The 13734-nt window shown below is 37.3% G+C and overlaps 1 protein-coding gene across 2 annotated transcripts; it reads right to left on the reverse strand.

The window, feature by feature from the left end:
• Positions 1-2056: 2056 nt before the first annotated feature.
• On the reverse strand, positions 2057-10428 carry LOC131329799 (protein ECERIFERUM 16). 2 transcript variants are annotated; one of them, XM_058363169.1, is made up of 5 exons: positions 10298-10428; positions 8855-9319; positions 7183-7292; positions 4163-4267; positions 2057-3184 (listed from the first exon to the last, which is right to left on the reverse strand). In XM_058363169.1, exons 2-5 carry the CDS (start codon positions 9225-9227, stop codon positions 2351-2353), a joined length of 1422 nt encoding a protein of 473 aa, XP_058219152.1. In that variant the 5' UTR covers positions 9228-9319; positions 10298-10428; the 3' UTR covers positions 2057-2350. The 2 variants fall into 2 exon arrangements, with proteins under 2 accessions (XP_058219152.1, XP_058219153.1); XM_058363170.1 differs by lacking the exon at positions 10298-10428 and adding an exon at positions 9489-9618.
• Between the last annotated feature and the right edge of the window lie 3306 nt (positions 10429-13734).

A 13734-nucleotide genomic window follows, 5' to 3' on the forward strand; every position in this document is an offset into this window, starting at 1 on the left:
CAATTTATATTAATGGGGTAAAGCGGTCCCTGCTCCCTGCCGAGTGAATACAGGATGTAGTCGGACGGATTTTCAGCTGTCCGGACTACAGATTGCCAAGACGGATGATTCAGATGCGTCCTACACCCGCTCGACAAGAACCTGCTTGGCAGCGTCCTTACATCCATTTTATAATGTTACTGCTATTGAACCTGATAGCAAAATAAGGATTTTGATTTTGACGCTCTAAAAATTACTACCTGTGCTCCAACAAATGTAGTGCCAAAATCATATGGGGATTGATTTCGGCACTCCACTATTGGAGTGGCGACAGTAATTTCTGTAGTGCCAAAACCAATCTCATAAAATAATCCGAAAACTATCAATATTTGAGGGATAGGAGGTGCATGAACAAATTGTAAGGGGATGGTTCTCTCTGGAATGACAAACGTGACGGAAATGGACCATTTTTTTTTTAAAAAAAATCAGGAAATGGACCAATTGATTACCGTATTTAAGTTTGTTTTGAAAAAATAACGAGTTTTAAAAATATACTCCTATTTTAAACTAGTCAGGCCAATTCAAACGAATTTCTTTAAACGAACCAAACACAAGCTGAAATTTTCAATAAACTTCTTCCATACATCAAAACCCAAACAAGCCAAGTAGTAGCGGGTTTGATGGTCGATCTTGAACAAGCTTTTAAAAAATTAATGCGAGCTTGGACTCAAGTAGCTTTTAACTGGTTGAGTAACTATTTCTCTCTCCCTCCTCAGAATTTTCATTGAATTCGACTCGCTATAATGGAATTTAGCTGTTTGAAGTTACAATTGATGGCTAGACATAATAATTATATAACGACCATATGGTAAGAAAACAAAGCATAGCTATTTCTTGATTTTCTTCGGTTTCGATTGGGTTAGGACATAAATAAAGGCACATTGGTCAAAACCATCTATCCCCCTCTCCTTTATTCTTTCGATTTATAAATCCAAGACCGAATCATCAATCGAACTGAGGTTTGATGATTTTGTCAAAGGTTGTTAACGTACTTAGAATTGAGGTTGTAGCTACTCATAATATAGCCAACGCAGTTATACCCTACTGTGTAAATGTTTCATAGTGGTAATGGGATATGATTATTGTCGGAAAAAAGACCGAATCATCCAAATTAAAATTTGAAACTCGAGCCATTTCCAAATTTATTTAACTTGATAAACCGAAAAATAACAGTAAATCATCGATTGAGAGATCCAACCAAACTGAGATGCATCTAAGAATTGTACTTGTTTCTTTGCTTCAACAACAATGCAACCCCACACTGTATAACAACAACCATCACATCTGATGAAAGAAGTAAATTAACAACCATAACAATTCTATATAACGATTCGAGCCTGCAAAGTACGTATAGGCCTTGACATCTTAAACATCCGTAATAAAATAATGGAGGTAATCAAATACAGTATTGGTACATGCTTCGTCAAATGGTCAGAGTCTGTCTGTTTGTGCTCAGCTAGATACAGATATGCAATCGTAAAATGTTTTTCCAAAAACGACAAGCGCGTATAGAGCCTTACAAAATGAACGGCTCGAGTCGTCATGTGAAACTGTGATAAATTCTTTTTTTTTTTTTTTGTTGAAAATTGATAAATTCTATTTTCCGTCACTAGATTCACCATGATTGAGTGCAATGCATGAGAATCTGCCGAAAACACTTTTTTTTTTCATCGGTGCTACGCCTAGCACTGTGTTTCCCCGCTCCACATCTCACCGTCCATCTCGGTGGTCCCTGGAAGAGTTTTTTACAATATGGATTGTCCAAAATACTTTTGAAAAATACTTTTAGACGGAGAGATTAAAAGCGATGAGAGCGCGGTGAATTTTAAGCGATGGGCATAGACTTACTATTTTTATTTTTTTGGCAGTGATCTCGTGAGAAACATGGGTCGCCCAGCTGTTGCTGTCAATTCCAGTGAATTGTTTGCATTCCAATTAAGTCATCCTTTGTGTCACAATTAGGAGACTTTGCGTAATGTTCTCTCTCTCTGTGATAACAAAAGCAAGTGGAGCTGGCTTCATGTTGTAAATTTCACTACTTAAACCAGGACAATAATACACTTAAAAAGGTGATAATCACATGGTCAAATGCATGCTCACCTAGTCATAGTTCAGATAAAATCGCTTTTCAGAAAGCATGTTAGGGATCAAATGCTTTCAAAATTTTCAGCCTCTGTTCATGGACTGAAGATTAGTGGGGTTAGGTAACAATCACCAGAAGATAGTTCCATATTCAGCTCACACCTTCCAAGGCAACAGAGAAGTTAACACACATCAAAGAGAAGCTTTGCAGCCATGTTTTTTTTTTAGCTTATGGACCATCAATGTTATCGAACCATGAATCAAAATCATCCAACGCTAACACTTTGGATTTGGAAACAGGACCAGAGGAAGAAGATGACGTAATATCGAGATGGGTTGAAATCCCCTCATGGGATTTTAGGGAGGAGACATTTCGATTTGTCAAGTTGGATGTTGCGTCGAGTAGGTCATCAAGAGCATCATCAAAGCTCGCCGTAACAGAAGCTGACTCGGATGGATTTGGACCTTTTCTTGAGAGTGGAGCACTGTGAACAGATGAAGTTCCTCCTACCGATGATGAAGTTGACGTTTCTTGTTGGATAGAAAATGTCTCACTGGTGGATGTCTCCTTGAGTAGGTCATCAAGGGCATCATCAAAGTTGGCCACTGAAGCAGGTTTAGTTAAATCTGGACCTTTCGTTGAAGGTTGACAAGCAACCTGTTTTAATGAGGAGATTCCTTCAGATGTTGACGAAGTTTCTTTCTGGTGAACCGAAAATGAGTCACTAGAATTCTCTGTGATGGCAGAGGAATCAAGGATGTTTGTTTCACTGAAGGACTCAAGAAGCATATCGAGTTCTGCTTCTGAAGCAGCCGCCTGGACTCTGAATGATTTCTTCTTTGCGTTTGCAACAGAAGTACCATCTGATTGTGCTCCATGGTACTGCACTGCCCTTTCACTGGTTCCCAGAGATTGATGTAATTCATCCTTAATTTGATTTGTTCCCTCCAATTCTTGATTAGAGGAGGTTGGAACTGAATTTCTCGTCACCCCTTCACGTTGGGATGCAGCTTGTCCTTCGCCAGGTTCCTGGCTGAAGCTAGTTTCTAGTTCTTCCGAGCACTGCAAGATACAAACACTAAATGTGTAGAAATTCTTAATTCGCAAACACTAAATGTGTTGAAATTCTTAATTCGACAAGTGTGAACATTTAAAAACTCGTAAAGTGGGAGAAAAGCTAAAGATTGCTGGAATTTGATTTTTGGCTTCTTGAAATGGATTCAGCAACAACCTATTTTCATATTTGATTTATAAATACTTGATTTTTAGTTAGATTATCAAAATAAAACCATGGAAGATCAAATCATTATGTTTATTAGCTACTATATACTGATTCAATAACTTTTTCACAGAACAAAAGAGATCAGAAGAAGTACACACGAGAAAGGCGATCGAGACCTAAATGATGATTGCATTAAAACAGTTTATTTTTTTCTTTTTCTGAGAAGGCATTGAAACAGTTAGAAACCAATGATTAAACTGTTAAAATGCGGCGAGGTGCAACTGTATACAATTAACTTTTCACTGTGGTTAAACCTTAAAATGCGAGGTGAAACTATATACCATTAACTTTTCACTATGGTTAAACCTTGGGAAAAACTTTCTGAAGAACTTTCCAATACTTTCTTAGAGCCTTCCACAAATAGTCCCCAACAAACCTTTGTGCACCGGCAATGCACTTGAGTACTTAACTAGGCTATCATACATTCAATAGTATTTCAGAGAATCAGAGGTCATGTTTATGTATCAGCATAAAAGAACTTCTGCTCTGGATGTTAGAGTTCTATCAAATTACAATTCAAGCATAACACAATTTTTTAAGAAACCAAACTTTGTAAACGTATCGTGGCGAAGTAAAATATGTAGAGAAAAGATTGACCAACTGTTTTGGATAAATCCAGAACTATTCACTGGGATATCTTGTGAATTCTATTCCAGACTGACTCCAATTTCTAACAAATCAAGAGCATTGTCCTTCTAGCAACAGAAAAAAACTTGAAACTCCACTCATCATGAGGTGGCCTGATGAAAAATACATACCAGCTCTGGCGGTAAAAACTCTGGGTCAATGAAGAGCCTCTGTGACAAATCTGCTTTTGCAAGTTGCTCCGCAAGAAGATGAAGATTAAGGGAGAGAAAGGACGCCTATATACCAAGGGGAAGGAAAAAGAAAAGTAAGCGATAAGATCGATGTGAGCCAACCAATATGCCTCGAATAAGAATAGGAGTACATAAAGGAAAGTTGACTGGCTTGCAGTTAATGTTTGAAAACTAGCTGAAATATCATTTGTAAAAATGGAAGACAAAACATAAACTATGATTTATCTCATTTCCTCTAAAATCAAAAGCATGACAAGCTCCCTAGGCTCCTTGATTCCGTAGCCACTACGAGTTCACCAACTTGATCTCTGATCAACACGATTCCGGATCCATCCGACCAAGTAGAATTTAAGGCATGAGTGAATGAGATGTGATGTGATGAAGGTTTTTTAGAGACTACGCAATCTAGAGACAATATATGCTCATAGTGTGTATTGTAGTAGATTGCTACAAAGATGATTAAACTATATATGCAATTTACTTCATCCAAGTACACAAAATTATAGAGGGGAAGGGTTTCTCTCTCTAAAGTGGGCTGAGGTCACACACATACCATAAAAGGGTGAAAGAAAGCATATACACTCCTCAAAAAACGCAGCCTAGATTCAGCCAATCAAAAGGTGCTCCGGAGCGGTGCCAGAGTGCTACAAGCTCACTTTGCAGGCAATTGCAGCGTCCTCGGGGGCACTCAAGGGCGCTTTGCAGCGCCAGAGCGCCCTCACTCTTCAAAAGTTATGCAAACAAAAACTAAGAACAAGATGGACGTGCTCTAGGAGCGCTTCATGGCGCCCATGCACCTTTTGGGAGCCACGGGAGTAGGGCCGTCTGCCATGAAATACAACCACCACAAAACCCAAGAAGTCTCCCAATCATTGAGGGTATGGGCGGGGAAGGATTGGAGATAGATCTAACCTTTAACAGTATATGCACAAAGTAGCTACTCTCTGAATACCATTGAAACAGTGGCCCCCCATTCCTCCAAGAACCAAGGAGCTAAAGGGACGTTTTGCCACGGACCATGCCCCCAAATCAAAGCCAAAAGGCATTCATAGTCCCGAGCATCGGTGTTGCACAACAGGCCGTCAGCCATGAAATGCTCTTCGAAAAATTTTAGACTCTCTTTATACCAAGCAAAAACTAACCTATTCATGCCTTGGACAAAAACCCTGATTTTTACAACAAATGCCTAGATCAGATTGAAAACAATGATGCATGGAGATTCTAAATGCATATGAAATGCACATACCTTTCAATTTTCATAAATTAAGCACATGCACTTGCATGACATCTTCAACTAGAAAAGTCTTGAATTAAAGGGCTGAGTATCAAAAAGACTAAAACAAATAAAAACCACCCAAACCCAATAGAAACAAAGAACAATTACAGACTCCAATGGTTTGTCAAATCACGAAATCGCCAATAAACCTAACAATTACACGCCATGACAACCAATCTGTTACATTGTGGCTCTTTGCCAGGCGAGGTAATTTGCAGCAGGCTTCCAATTAGCTTCACTTTTGCTCACAATCTCTAGACTACTTTTAAATATAGGTGGGATCTCAATTCCTCGTTTTTGACATGCTACTCACGGGGAAAGTGCCATTTGTTGGTTTTCTAATGGAGAGGGGAACAGAATGATCTTTAGTGTTCTCGCCTTACCCAGTAGGCCCGGTAATAGCTATCAGTCTTTCCCTGCCCTGCCCTGCCTGAATGCAAACTTTATTTTCAAACATCATGTAGCAGCTGAAGATTAAGTTATGCGGCTTATGCCTGTTATGTCATTTATAGCTAGGTCCTGTTCTAAGGCCTAGATGGTAGTGATATGTAGGGAACTGCAATACAAGGGAAAAATGACAAATATCTCATGTCCAATCTCCATCTTACTAAAACTTTGGTGGAGAATATCTTGTCCAAACACCACCTGGTCCACCTCTACAGGCAGGTCAGAAAATCAAAAGAGAACGTCACTAATGGAACTTCTAATAATAAGAATCCTTGTCCATGATGCCACCGCAACCAAAAACTAAGATGACCCTTAGCAATTTTTTAGAACATTGAAAATAACCAATCCTTGTCCATGATGCTCCGACTAGCGCTTAGCAATTTTTTAGAACATTGAATATAACCAGACGTTCATTCTTCAAAAAAGACACAAACAAACATGGTTGGGCTGGAACAGGAATGAAGTGCTCATTCCCATCCGATCTTAAGTACCGAAACCGCCATGGAACTCAGCTTAAACATGCTAGTTGCTTCCATCTTAGCTTTTGTCAAACAGTAATAAAAAAAACACAATTTTTTGTTCATTTGTACCACCATTGTTAATCTCTGATGTATGAAAGTGTCAACAGTGCAAAGTTACTGCACATGTATCACCAAAACAACGGCAAAATGATTGACCAAACAAGTAACCAATGCATTCCAAACACCTGCAAGTTGCATTATGACAGTACCCACCTCTAGTTCTACACATCTGTATAATGGTTAACTTTCTCCTAATCTGTGTATCATATTTTACATGTAGTTCTGTGATAATCCATGTTGCAGTGTGTAGCGGCTGAAGCCACGCTAAATATTCTTTGGAAAAATGTGGTGTAATTAAGTTGAAAATGAATCATTATGGTTGTTGACAATCAGGAGAAGGAAGTACAGCCACGGTAATTTTTCATCCTGACGAAGGCTAATAAACGAACCAAAAGCACAAATCATGGAGCTTGCAAGAAAAAGAGAAGAGATAGCAAACATGTATTTTCTATATAACTGGAAACTAAATTTTAAATATAAGCAAGGATTGAACAGCATTTTTTCATAAGCTTCTTTCTACAAACAGGCAAATTAACATGCAAAATGTATCATTCTTCAAATCTAATTATTTAATATCAGCTCTTGTGCTTTATCTCTTGAATAGAAAGTTCACATTTAGCAAAAGAAGCATAATGAAAAGATATATGAGGACATACCTCATGACTTGCAGTTGCTCTATCTTCAACCACAAAATTATCATCGCCCGTCCATGATAGAATGCCTTGTCCCCTTACAGAAAGCAGAGAACCAAATCCCTGATTGAAGTCTACAAAAAATTGAAGTCAATCTCCTGTCATAATATATGCTGAAACTATTGTAGCAAGAATTACTCGATCTACTTGAACTGATTAAATTCCAGTGAGACTTCTGAAACAGTACTGTGCAAGAATACAATTTACATGTCCAAACTTCAGAATACCCAGCCTCCAAGAATTAACTACATGAAAATATCACAACCCATATTGCATATCAAACCAAACCAGTATTGTCAATGTAAATATTGTGACAGAAGAGCGTGGACTAGAATAGGAACCTTAGAAGCACAGACATAGACACGGACACAGATAGGATATTATGGATACTGAATAATACTGATAGAACATGTGTCAACAATTCTAAATATATACGGACTTATGCACCCATAAATCCAAGAGTAGACGCTCTTTTTTCAGAAATTTGAGAGAAAAAAGACATGGACACGAAAAAACGAATAGATAGACATAATTCATGTTTCAACTTTAGTTGACATTAAACGAATATTGCATCCACAAACACCAAACACTAATGGAAACCAAGCACAAATATGAAAACTAATACTGCTTCTACATCATTTTTTTTTTTTTCAAAAGGCTTCTACATCATTATAAGATGATCAATCAAAACGACAAGCCACGAGGCACAAGGGACAGGTTTGTTATAACTTTCAACCCTTTCATTAAATTTTTTGAATAATGAAGTGATCTTCTTGTCCGACATGGATTTGGCAACCTCTTATGCGTGTCAGTGCTTCATAGACAGGAAATGAAGAGAAAAATATATTTATTACCTATCCAAAAAATGCTAACTGATACCCAAAAGTACATTACGTATACACAAAGGAGACTACGGCCTGTGGTACTCTCTTTACACAGTTAATCCAATTAAACCAAAGAAGTTTCTAAACAAGGATCCATCCACTATTGTTACCAGGAAAGCATAAGGTCAATGCCTTCAAAGTTCAAATGAATGCTAATCCCTTTTTCCCAATATTAACTACATCAGGCAAAAAGAGCACATTTCAAGCCCTCCACCCACTGAGAAAGATCCCCAAGAAGCGCAGCCACTGTTGTGCAAAATACCTAATGTGCACTTATCACCTCTTACCACTTGGCAGTGGATGAATATATGATCCACCAACTCCCCTAGTTTGGTACACATGAAAGCACCGGTTAGATTTTTTTTTTTTTGCTCTTAATGACACTATTGGTAGTAAGGACCTTCCCTTCTATGTCTCCGAATAACCAAATTAAAAGATGCCTTTCAAAAAACTTGAGACCAAGGAAAATCAAGGGTACCACTAGACAAATCTGCATTTGTAAGAAGGCTTTGCCTCAAACCTCACAGACTTGTGCATCCCATCTAGCTTTGTTTTCTCCTCCTCTCCTAGGATCATACATTCCACACAGACTGACAAAACTCCATTATTTCATCTACTGCATGGTAATGCATCCTTCTATGAAATCCACAACCCCTTCTAATTTTCCACCTTGACAACTCCATTGCCCAAAAAACAAATATACAAAATGATATAACTGATACAAACAAGGATAACCAAGTGCCAGTACATACCAGTGAGAACATCATCAAAAGAAGGAAGGCCATCCGAAGAAATATCCGTCAGAGACTGAGACTTTAACTCAGAAATCAGGTGACCATAGTCTGCCCCTTTACTCTTCGGCATAACATCAATTGCTTGACTCATGTTGTTGTGGGATGCATTTTCTGAACCTGAATCATACTCTTCCTCATACCGGTCCCAATTCGAGGGGAGTTTACTAGAACCCTGAGATTGATGGGGTTTTTCCCTAACTTGCTGTCCAGATGGATTTTTTCCACTGCTGGCTCCTACTGTAGGAGCTTTTGATGTTACATTTGGATGATGCTTCTTACTGTGGTGTTGAGAATGAGCTCTCTTTGACTTTGCCAAAGCTTTTGTATCCATTCTTTGTAAAGGAAAGGGGAAATTTCAGCGCAACACTAATGGACCTTACAGTTTTTTAGCAGAACAAAAATGGTGCTTATAGTTCACAACCCCTGTAACATAAAGTGCACATTAGACGTTTGACAAGTAATCTGCAGTTCCTAAGCTCCCTGTTTGATTCCTATTAATGCAAATATCCCTCAGGCATAAGCAAATAAGAACTTAGGCTTTATTTCGATATATATGGATTTCAAATGAAGGGATTTAATAGTTCAATCTCACCAATAATACCAAAGGTCTAGTTACAGGAGACTGGTGAAACTTGAGAGAAAGATGGATTAGAGATCCAAGAGATTTAGCGCATCATTGTACATGTTATAAGTGCAATCCATGATATGAAGATTTCAAATCACTTCAATATAATTTCAAATCAATCATGACAAAGATCTCAAACCCAACGTCGAAATGTTAACTACATAACTAAATTTACAAAATCCTTAGAATAGGTGCAGTCAATCCATTTCATCTCAAATCTACATCTACCCACACAGAGCCTTACTCACGTGTAACAAATCCAAACCCAATACGTGAGGAGTAATTTAGCTGTGCTCCCATCCCAATTGCCATCTTAATTAGGGGAAACATAACAGAAAAGCCAAACTTCTATATACCCAGATTCACAGACAACTCAAGAACGACTAAAAACATAACATTTCTCCTTACAAGACGAATTTCTAGTGGAAAGCTTTACCCAGTTGAAATTCATAGAAAATTATGCAGGAAAAGGACGCGAGGGAAACTTTTGGAATGAAGAATTAGGAGAGTTATTTTTTCGAATTTCGAGAGAGAACAATTCTCTACTCTACTGACCCTACTGCAAGCAGCTTAGATTGGCCACACTTCGCATTGTCGCAGACCGTAACAACTAGAAAAGGGGAGATTTAAAACTCTAGGTTCTACTGCTTCCACAAGTACTTTTTCCAGCAAAAAAACAAACAAGTAGTTAAGCATTAACATACACAACTTTCAGCGATTAATGACTGGAAAATAGCAATATGACAGAAAGATGAAAGATGTATTAGGGTTCATACCTAGTTTTGAGATTTGGGTAAGCTGAGTAGTTGCTCTACAACTGGTTACTATTACACAATCGCGAACAACTCTCTCTCTCTCTCTCTCTCTCTCTCTCCTTGTAGCAGCGGGGTCATTTGGGTCTAGAGATTGGCCCAATAATCTAGTCCAAGATTTAAAAAATAGCCCAAATCATATGGGCCAATAAACCAAGAGATACGTGGTTCTGGCTGTCTATCGAGTCGAGTCTATTGGGGCTTGGGCCCTGTTCAATACTCATTTCGTCCTTAAATAAATGTGCGGTATGCAAACTTAGGTCTTTAAAAATATATTTTTTTTATCAAAATTTTTTTTTCACAATGTTAAAGAACTTATTGATATCTATTGATTTGTGGTAAAAATTTGCTTCTTTTTACAAAAAAATGTATCTTTTAAAAGGCTTAAATTTGCGCGCCGAATACTATTAAGTTTGGGCTTATCTACTATTTTAGGTCGGGAAAATGACGGCCAAGGACGTGTTTGATAATTAATACTCTCCAAGGACATTTTCAGCATTAACAAATGTACTCAAATGTTCTCAGCATGTCCTTGGCGGATATTAATTATCAAAACACGTCCTGGGCCGTCATTTTCCCTTTTAGGTCCTGTAGTTTCAATGTGGTCCTTATAATTTTTCACTGTCTCAATTTCATCTCTATAGACTATAGTTATATGCAAGTTTTAATTTGGTTATTATATATATGTTTGAATGTTTCAATTTCGTCCTAAAGGTTTCTTTTTTTTTTTTGATTAGTCGTCCTATAAAGGTTTCTTATTTGTTTCAATTTGAATTTTTTTAATTAGACATCAGTCCTTCATGTTTATATAATTATACATTAAACCTCTAAAAGCCTATAAGGTTATATTTACTTTCCTAAGTTAAATTTTTAAATACTTTAAAAAAATTAATCGGTTAGAGTGGGGTCCTCCTAATCAGTAAGAATTCATTTTAATTCTACTAAATCTAACTATTATTGATGAATTTTCAGAATTAGATTTTTTATAGCTATTACAAGTATGACTTTTTCACGTAATTTGTTAAAGTTAAATTTACTTCCTTCACATTCTATATTTCAATTTGAATTGATTACATTTTATCTTTGCGATAAGTTCTTTAATCATTCATCTCAACAAGAGGAATCAGAAAAATATAAAATTATGTAGCGAAGTTGAAAAAAAATCGTATAAAACGATACTATGGACACAGAGAAGAGTTGGGACCAGTATGATCTTCAATCTCTTGGGGTTGGTATGCAGAGAAGATCGAATTGGGAGATGCATTACCAGTGATAGATTGTTCTCTAATGCCACCATTAATTAAAATGGAAAGGAGAGTGACAAGATCGAAGAGGAAGATTAAAAAAAAAAAAAACATATTGTAGAGTTTGGTGCTTTGACTGATAATCTAATCCTCAGGAAAAAAGAAGGGCCCTTCCTCTTCGCTTCTTTTCAAGGAGGCTCGGAGGACACTGGATTTTGGCCCCAGGATAGGTATTAAGCCTAGAGGGGGGAGGAATTATTGGTTAAAGCAATTTGTTGAAATGTAGGAGAATTAACGAATTAACGGATAGAATCAACACTTTTGATAACCTGGGGGAGGACTTTGACTTCGAGGATCTTGATGATAATGAGGAAGACGCCTCTCTTTTCTTGGAGTTTTTACTCTGAGGTTTGGTGTTTTCGGTTTGATCTTATGGCCTCCATTTTGCTTCCTCAGTTTGTTCGTTGTATTTGATTTTCTCTTTCGGATTTTGGCAGTTTTGATTATTCTTTGTTTGGGCTACGTTTGCAGTTGTATTTGGCTTGGTGTCTTGGTTTGGTTTTGGTGTTTTGGTCTTTATTTGCTTGTTTGGGTTTGAGGCTCACGAGGTTCTTGGCTGTTTTCATATCGATTTTTCTTTGGTTTTTCAGTTTTTCGGTTGGCGTCTTGCCTTCCTTTAGGTCTTGGGTGGCTTTTTACCAATTTGCCCTTGATCCTTTTAATCTTTGTAATCCTTATAAAGATTAATAAATTCTTTTACTTAGAAAAAAGAAGAAGTATGCATTGGGCCATCCATCACTATCAGTAAGAATAGTTTGTAAAATCGATTAGATTATGTCGTACGTCCAATTGTTACTACTTAACAAAGAGGATGCCATCAAATTGGGCACTAAAGCTTAAAAACCAAAGGCCACAAATCTCTTTTTTATAATGAAAAGAAACAAAGTGGGATGGTGGACCTCCCTTTGAATATTTGATCTTCTTTTTGAAGTTTTTTGAAAGTGGCCTTTTTCTCCCGGCCCTCTTGCTTGCTCTCTTTGTCTAATCTCTATCCCCCAATCAATCTCAATCTAACAATTTAATGATCTTAATTGCAAGGACTCAACTAGGGTTTAAGGGATTAATTCAAGCGAACTCTTTGGGTTCAAAAAATATATTAAAATCTTGCATATTGTCGCGTATAATGTGATATTTATTTTTTATTGTCAGCACTGCATCAGTTGTGCAAAGTAGTGTAAATGAAAATTTACTGGAATTTGTGAGTAAATAGATCATTTAGCTCAACAAAATAAAATAAATTAGGCTTGATAAATCTTCAAGCAAAGTAAATACAGTTATATTATACAGTGTTTTGTATGCAAAATTTATACATTTTTGTCACCGATGAATTAAAATCCTGCAACCGATGCTGTTCCAAGGCATTAATTGTTTTAGTGGAATTTCAGTGCTTGTAATTTGACAACATTGTTTTTCTCTTAAAAGGCTCATCATTTGCATTTCAAAACACATCTATCTCTCTCTCTCTCTCTCTCTCTCTCTCTCTCTCTCTCTCTCTCTCTCTCTCTCTCTCTCTCTCTCTCTCTCTCTCTCTCTCTCTCTCTCTCTCTCTTCCACAAACACCAAAGATGAATCATATGTAGGATGTGAATATCCTTTTAGGATAGGGACCATGCAATCCACCTAGAGAGGGGGAGACAGTGGGTTGCTTTAACTTTGCTTTTCCAAGAGAATCTTTAGTTTTTATATGCTATATTGCATGACATTATTGTTTTGTTGGTTGAACTTAATAGTGTCATTCTAACTCCATTTATTTTGTGAGCTAGGCTACCATACATATTCGGGTGCGTCATATCCAAGTTGAGAATATCTTTTTTACGGAGGATACCGTGAAATTGGGTTTACGGAGTCTAATCGCGTGCGTCCAAAGTATTTTTGGACTGTCCGGATTGAAAAGCAATATCAACTATTGATTACGGAAATGGACAGCTACGATTGAGCAAATCCGTGAAAAATATGATCACGGCTCCGCCGTGAATAAGTTTCTCTGATCATCCAAGTTATGTATTCAGAGACGAGATGGATTGCCTCAGGACTTTAAAAACCTTCATCCAAATGTAATTAAGCACGTAGAGAAGATAAGATCATACATAAAGTTAT

The sequence above is a fragment of the Rhododendron vialii genome, chromosome 6a (assembly GCF_030253575.1).
Source record: "Rhododendron vialii isolate Sample 1 chromosome 6a, ASM3025357v1".
NCBI classification, from domain to species: Eukaryota; Viridiplantae; Streptophyta; class Magnoliopsida; order Ericales; family Ericaceae; genus Rhododendron; species Rhododendron vialii.

Bases quoted from the DNA above. Each gene is read 5' to 3' on its own strand.
- LOC131329799 (XM_058363169.1), bottom strand. From the start codon at position 9,227: ATGGATACAAAAGCTTTGGCAAAGTCAAAGAGAGCTCATTCTCAACAC. The intron at 7,293-8,854 runs GTATGTACTGGC...AATTTTTTGTAG, and splicing joins TTTTGATGATGTTCTCACTG to ACTTCAATCAGGGATTTGGT. The intron at 4,268-7,182 runs GTATGTCCTCAT...CTTGGTATATAG, and splicing joins GAGCAACTGCAAGTCATGAG to GCGTCCTTTCTCTCCCTTAA.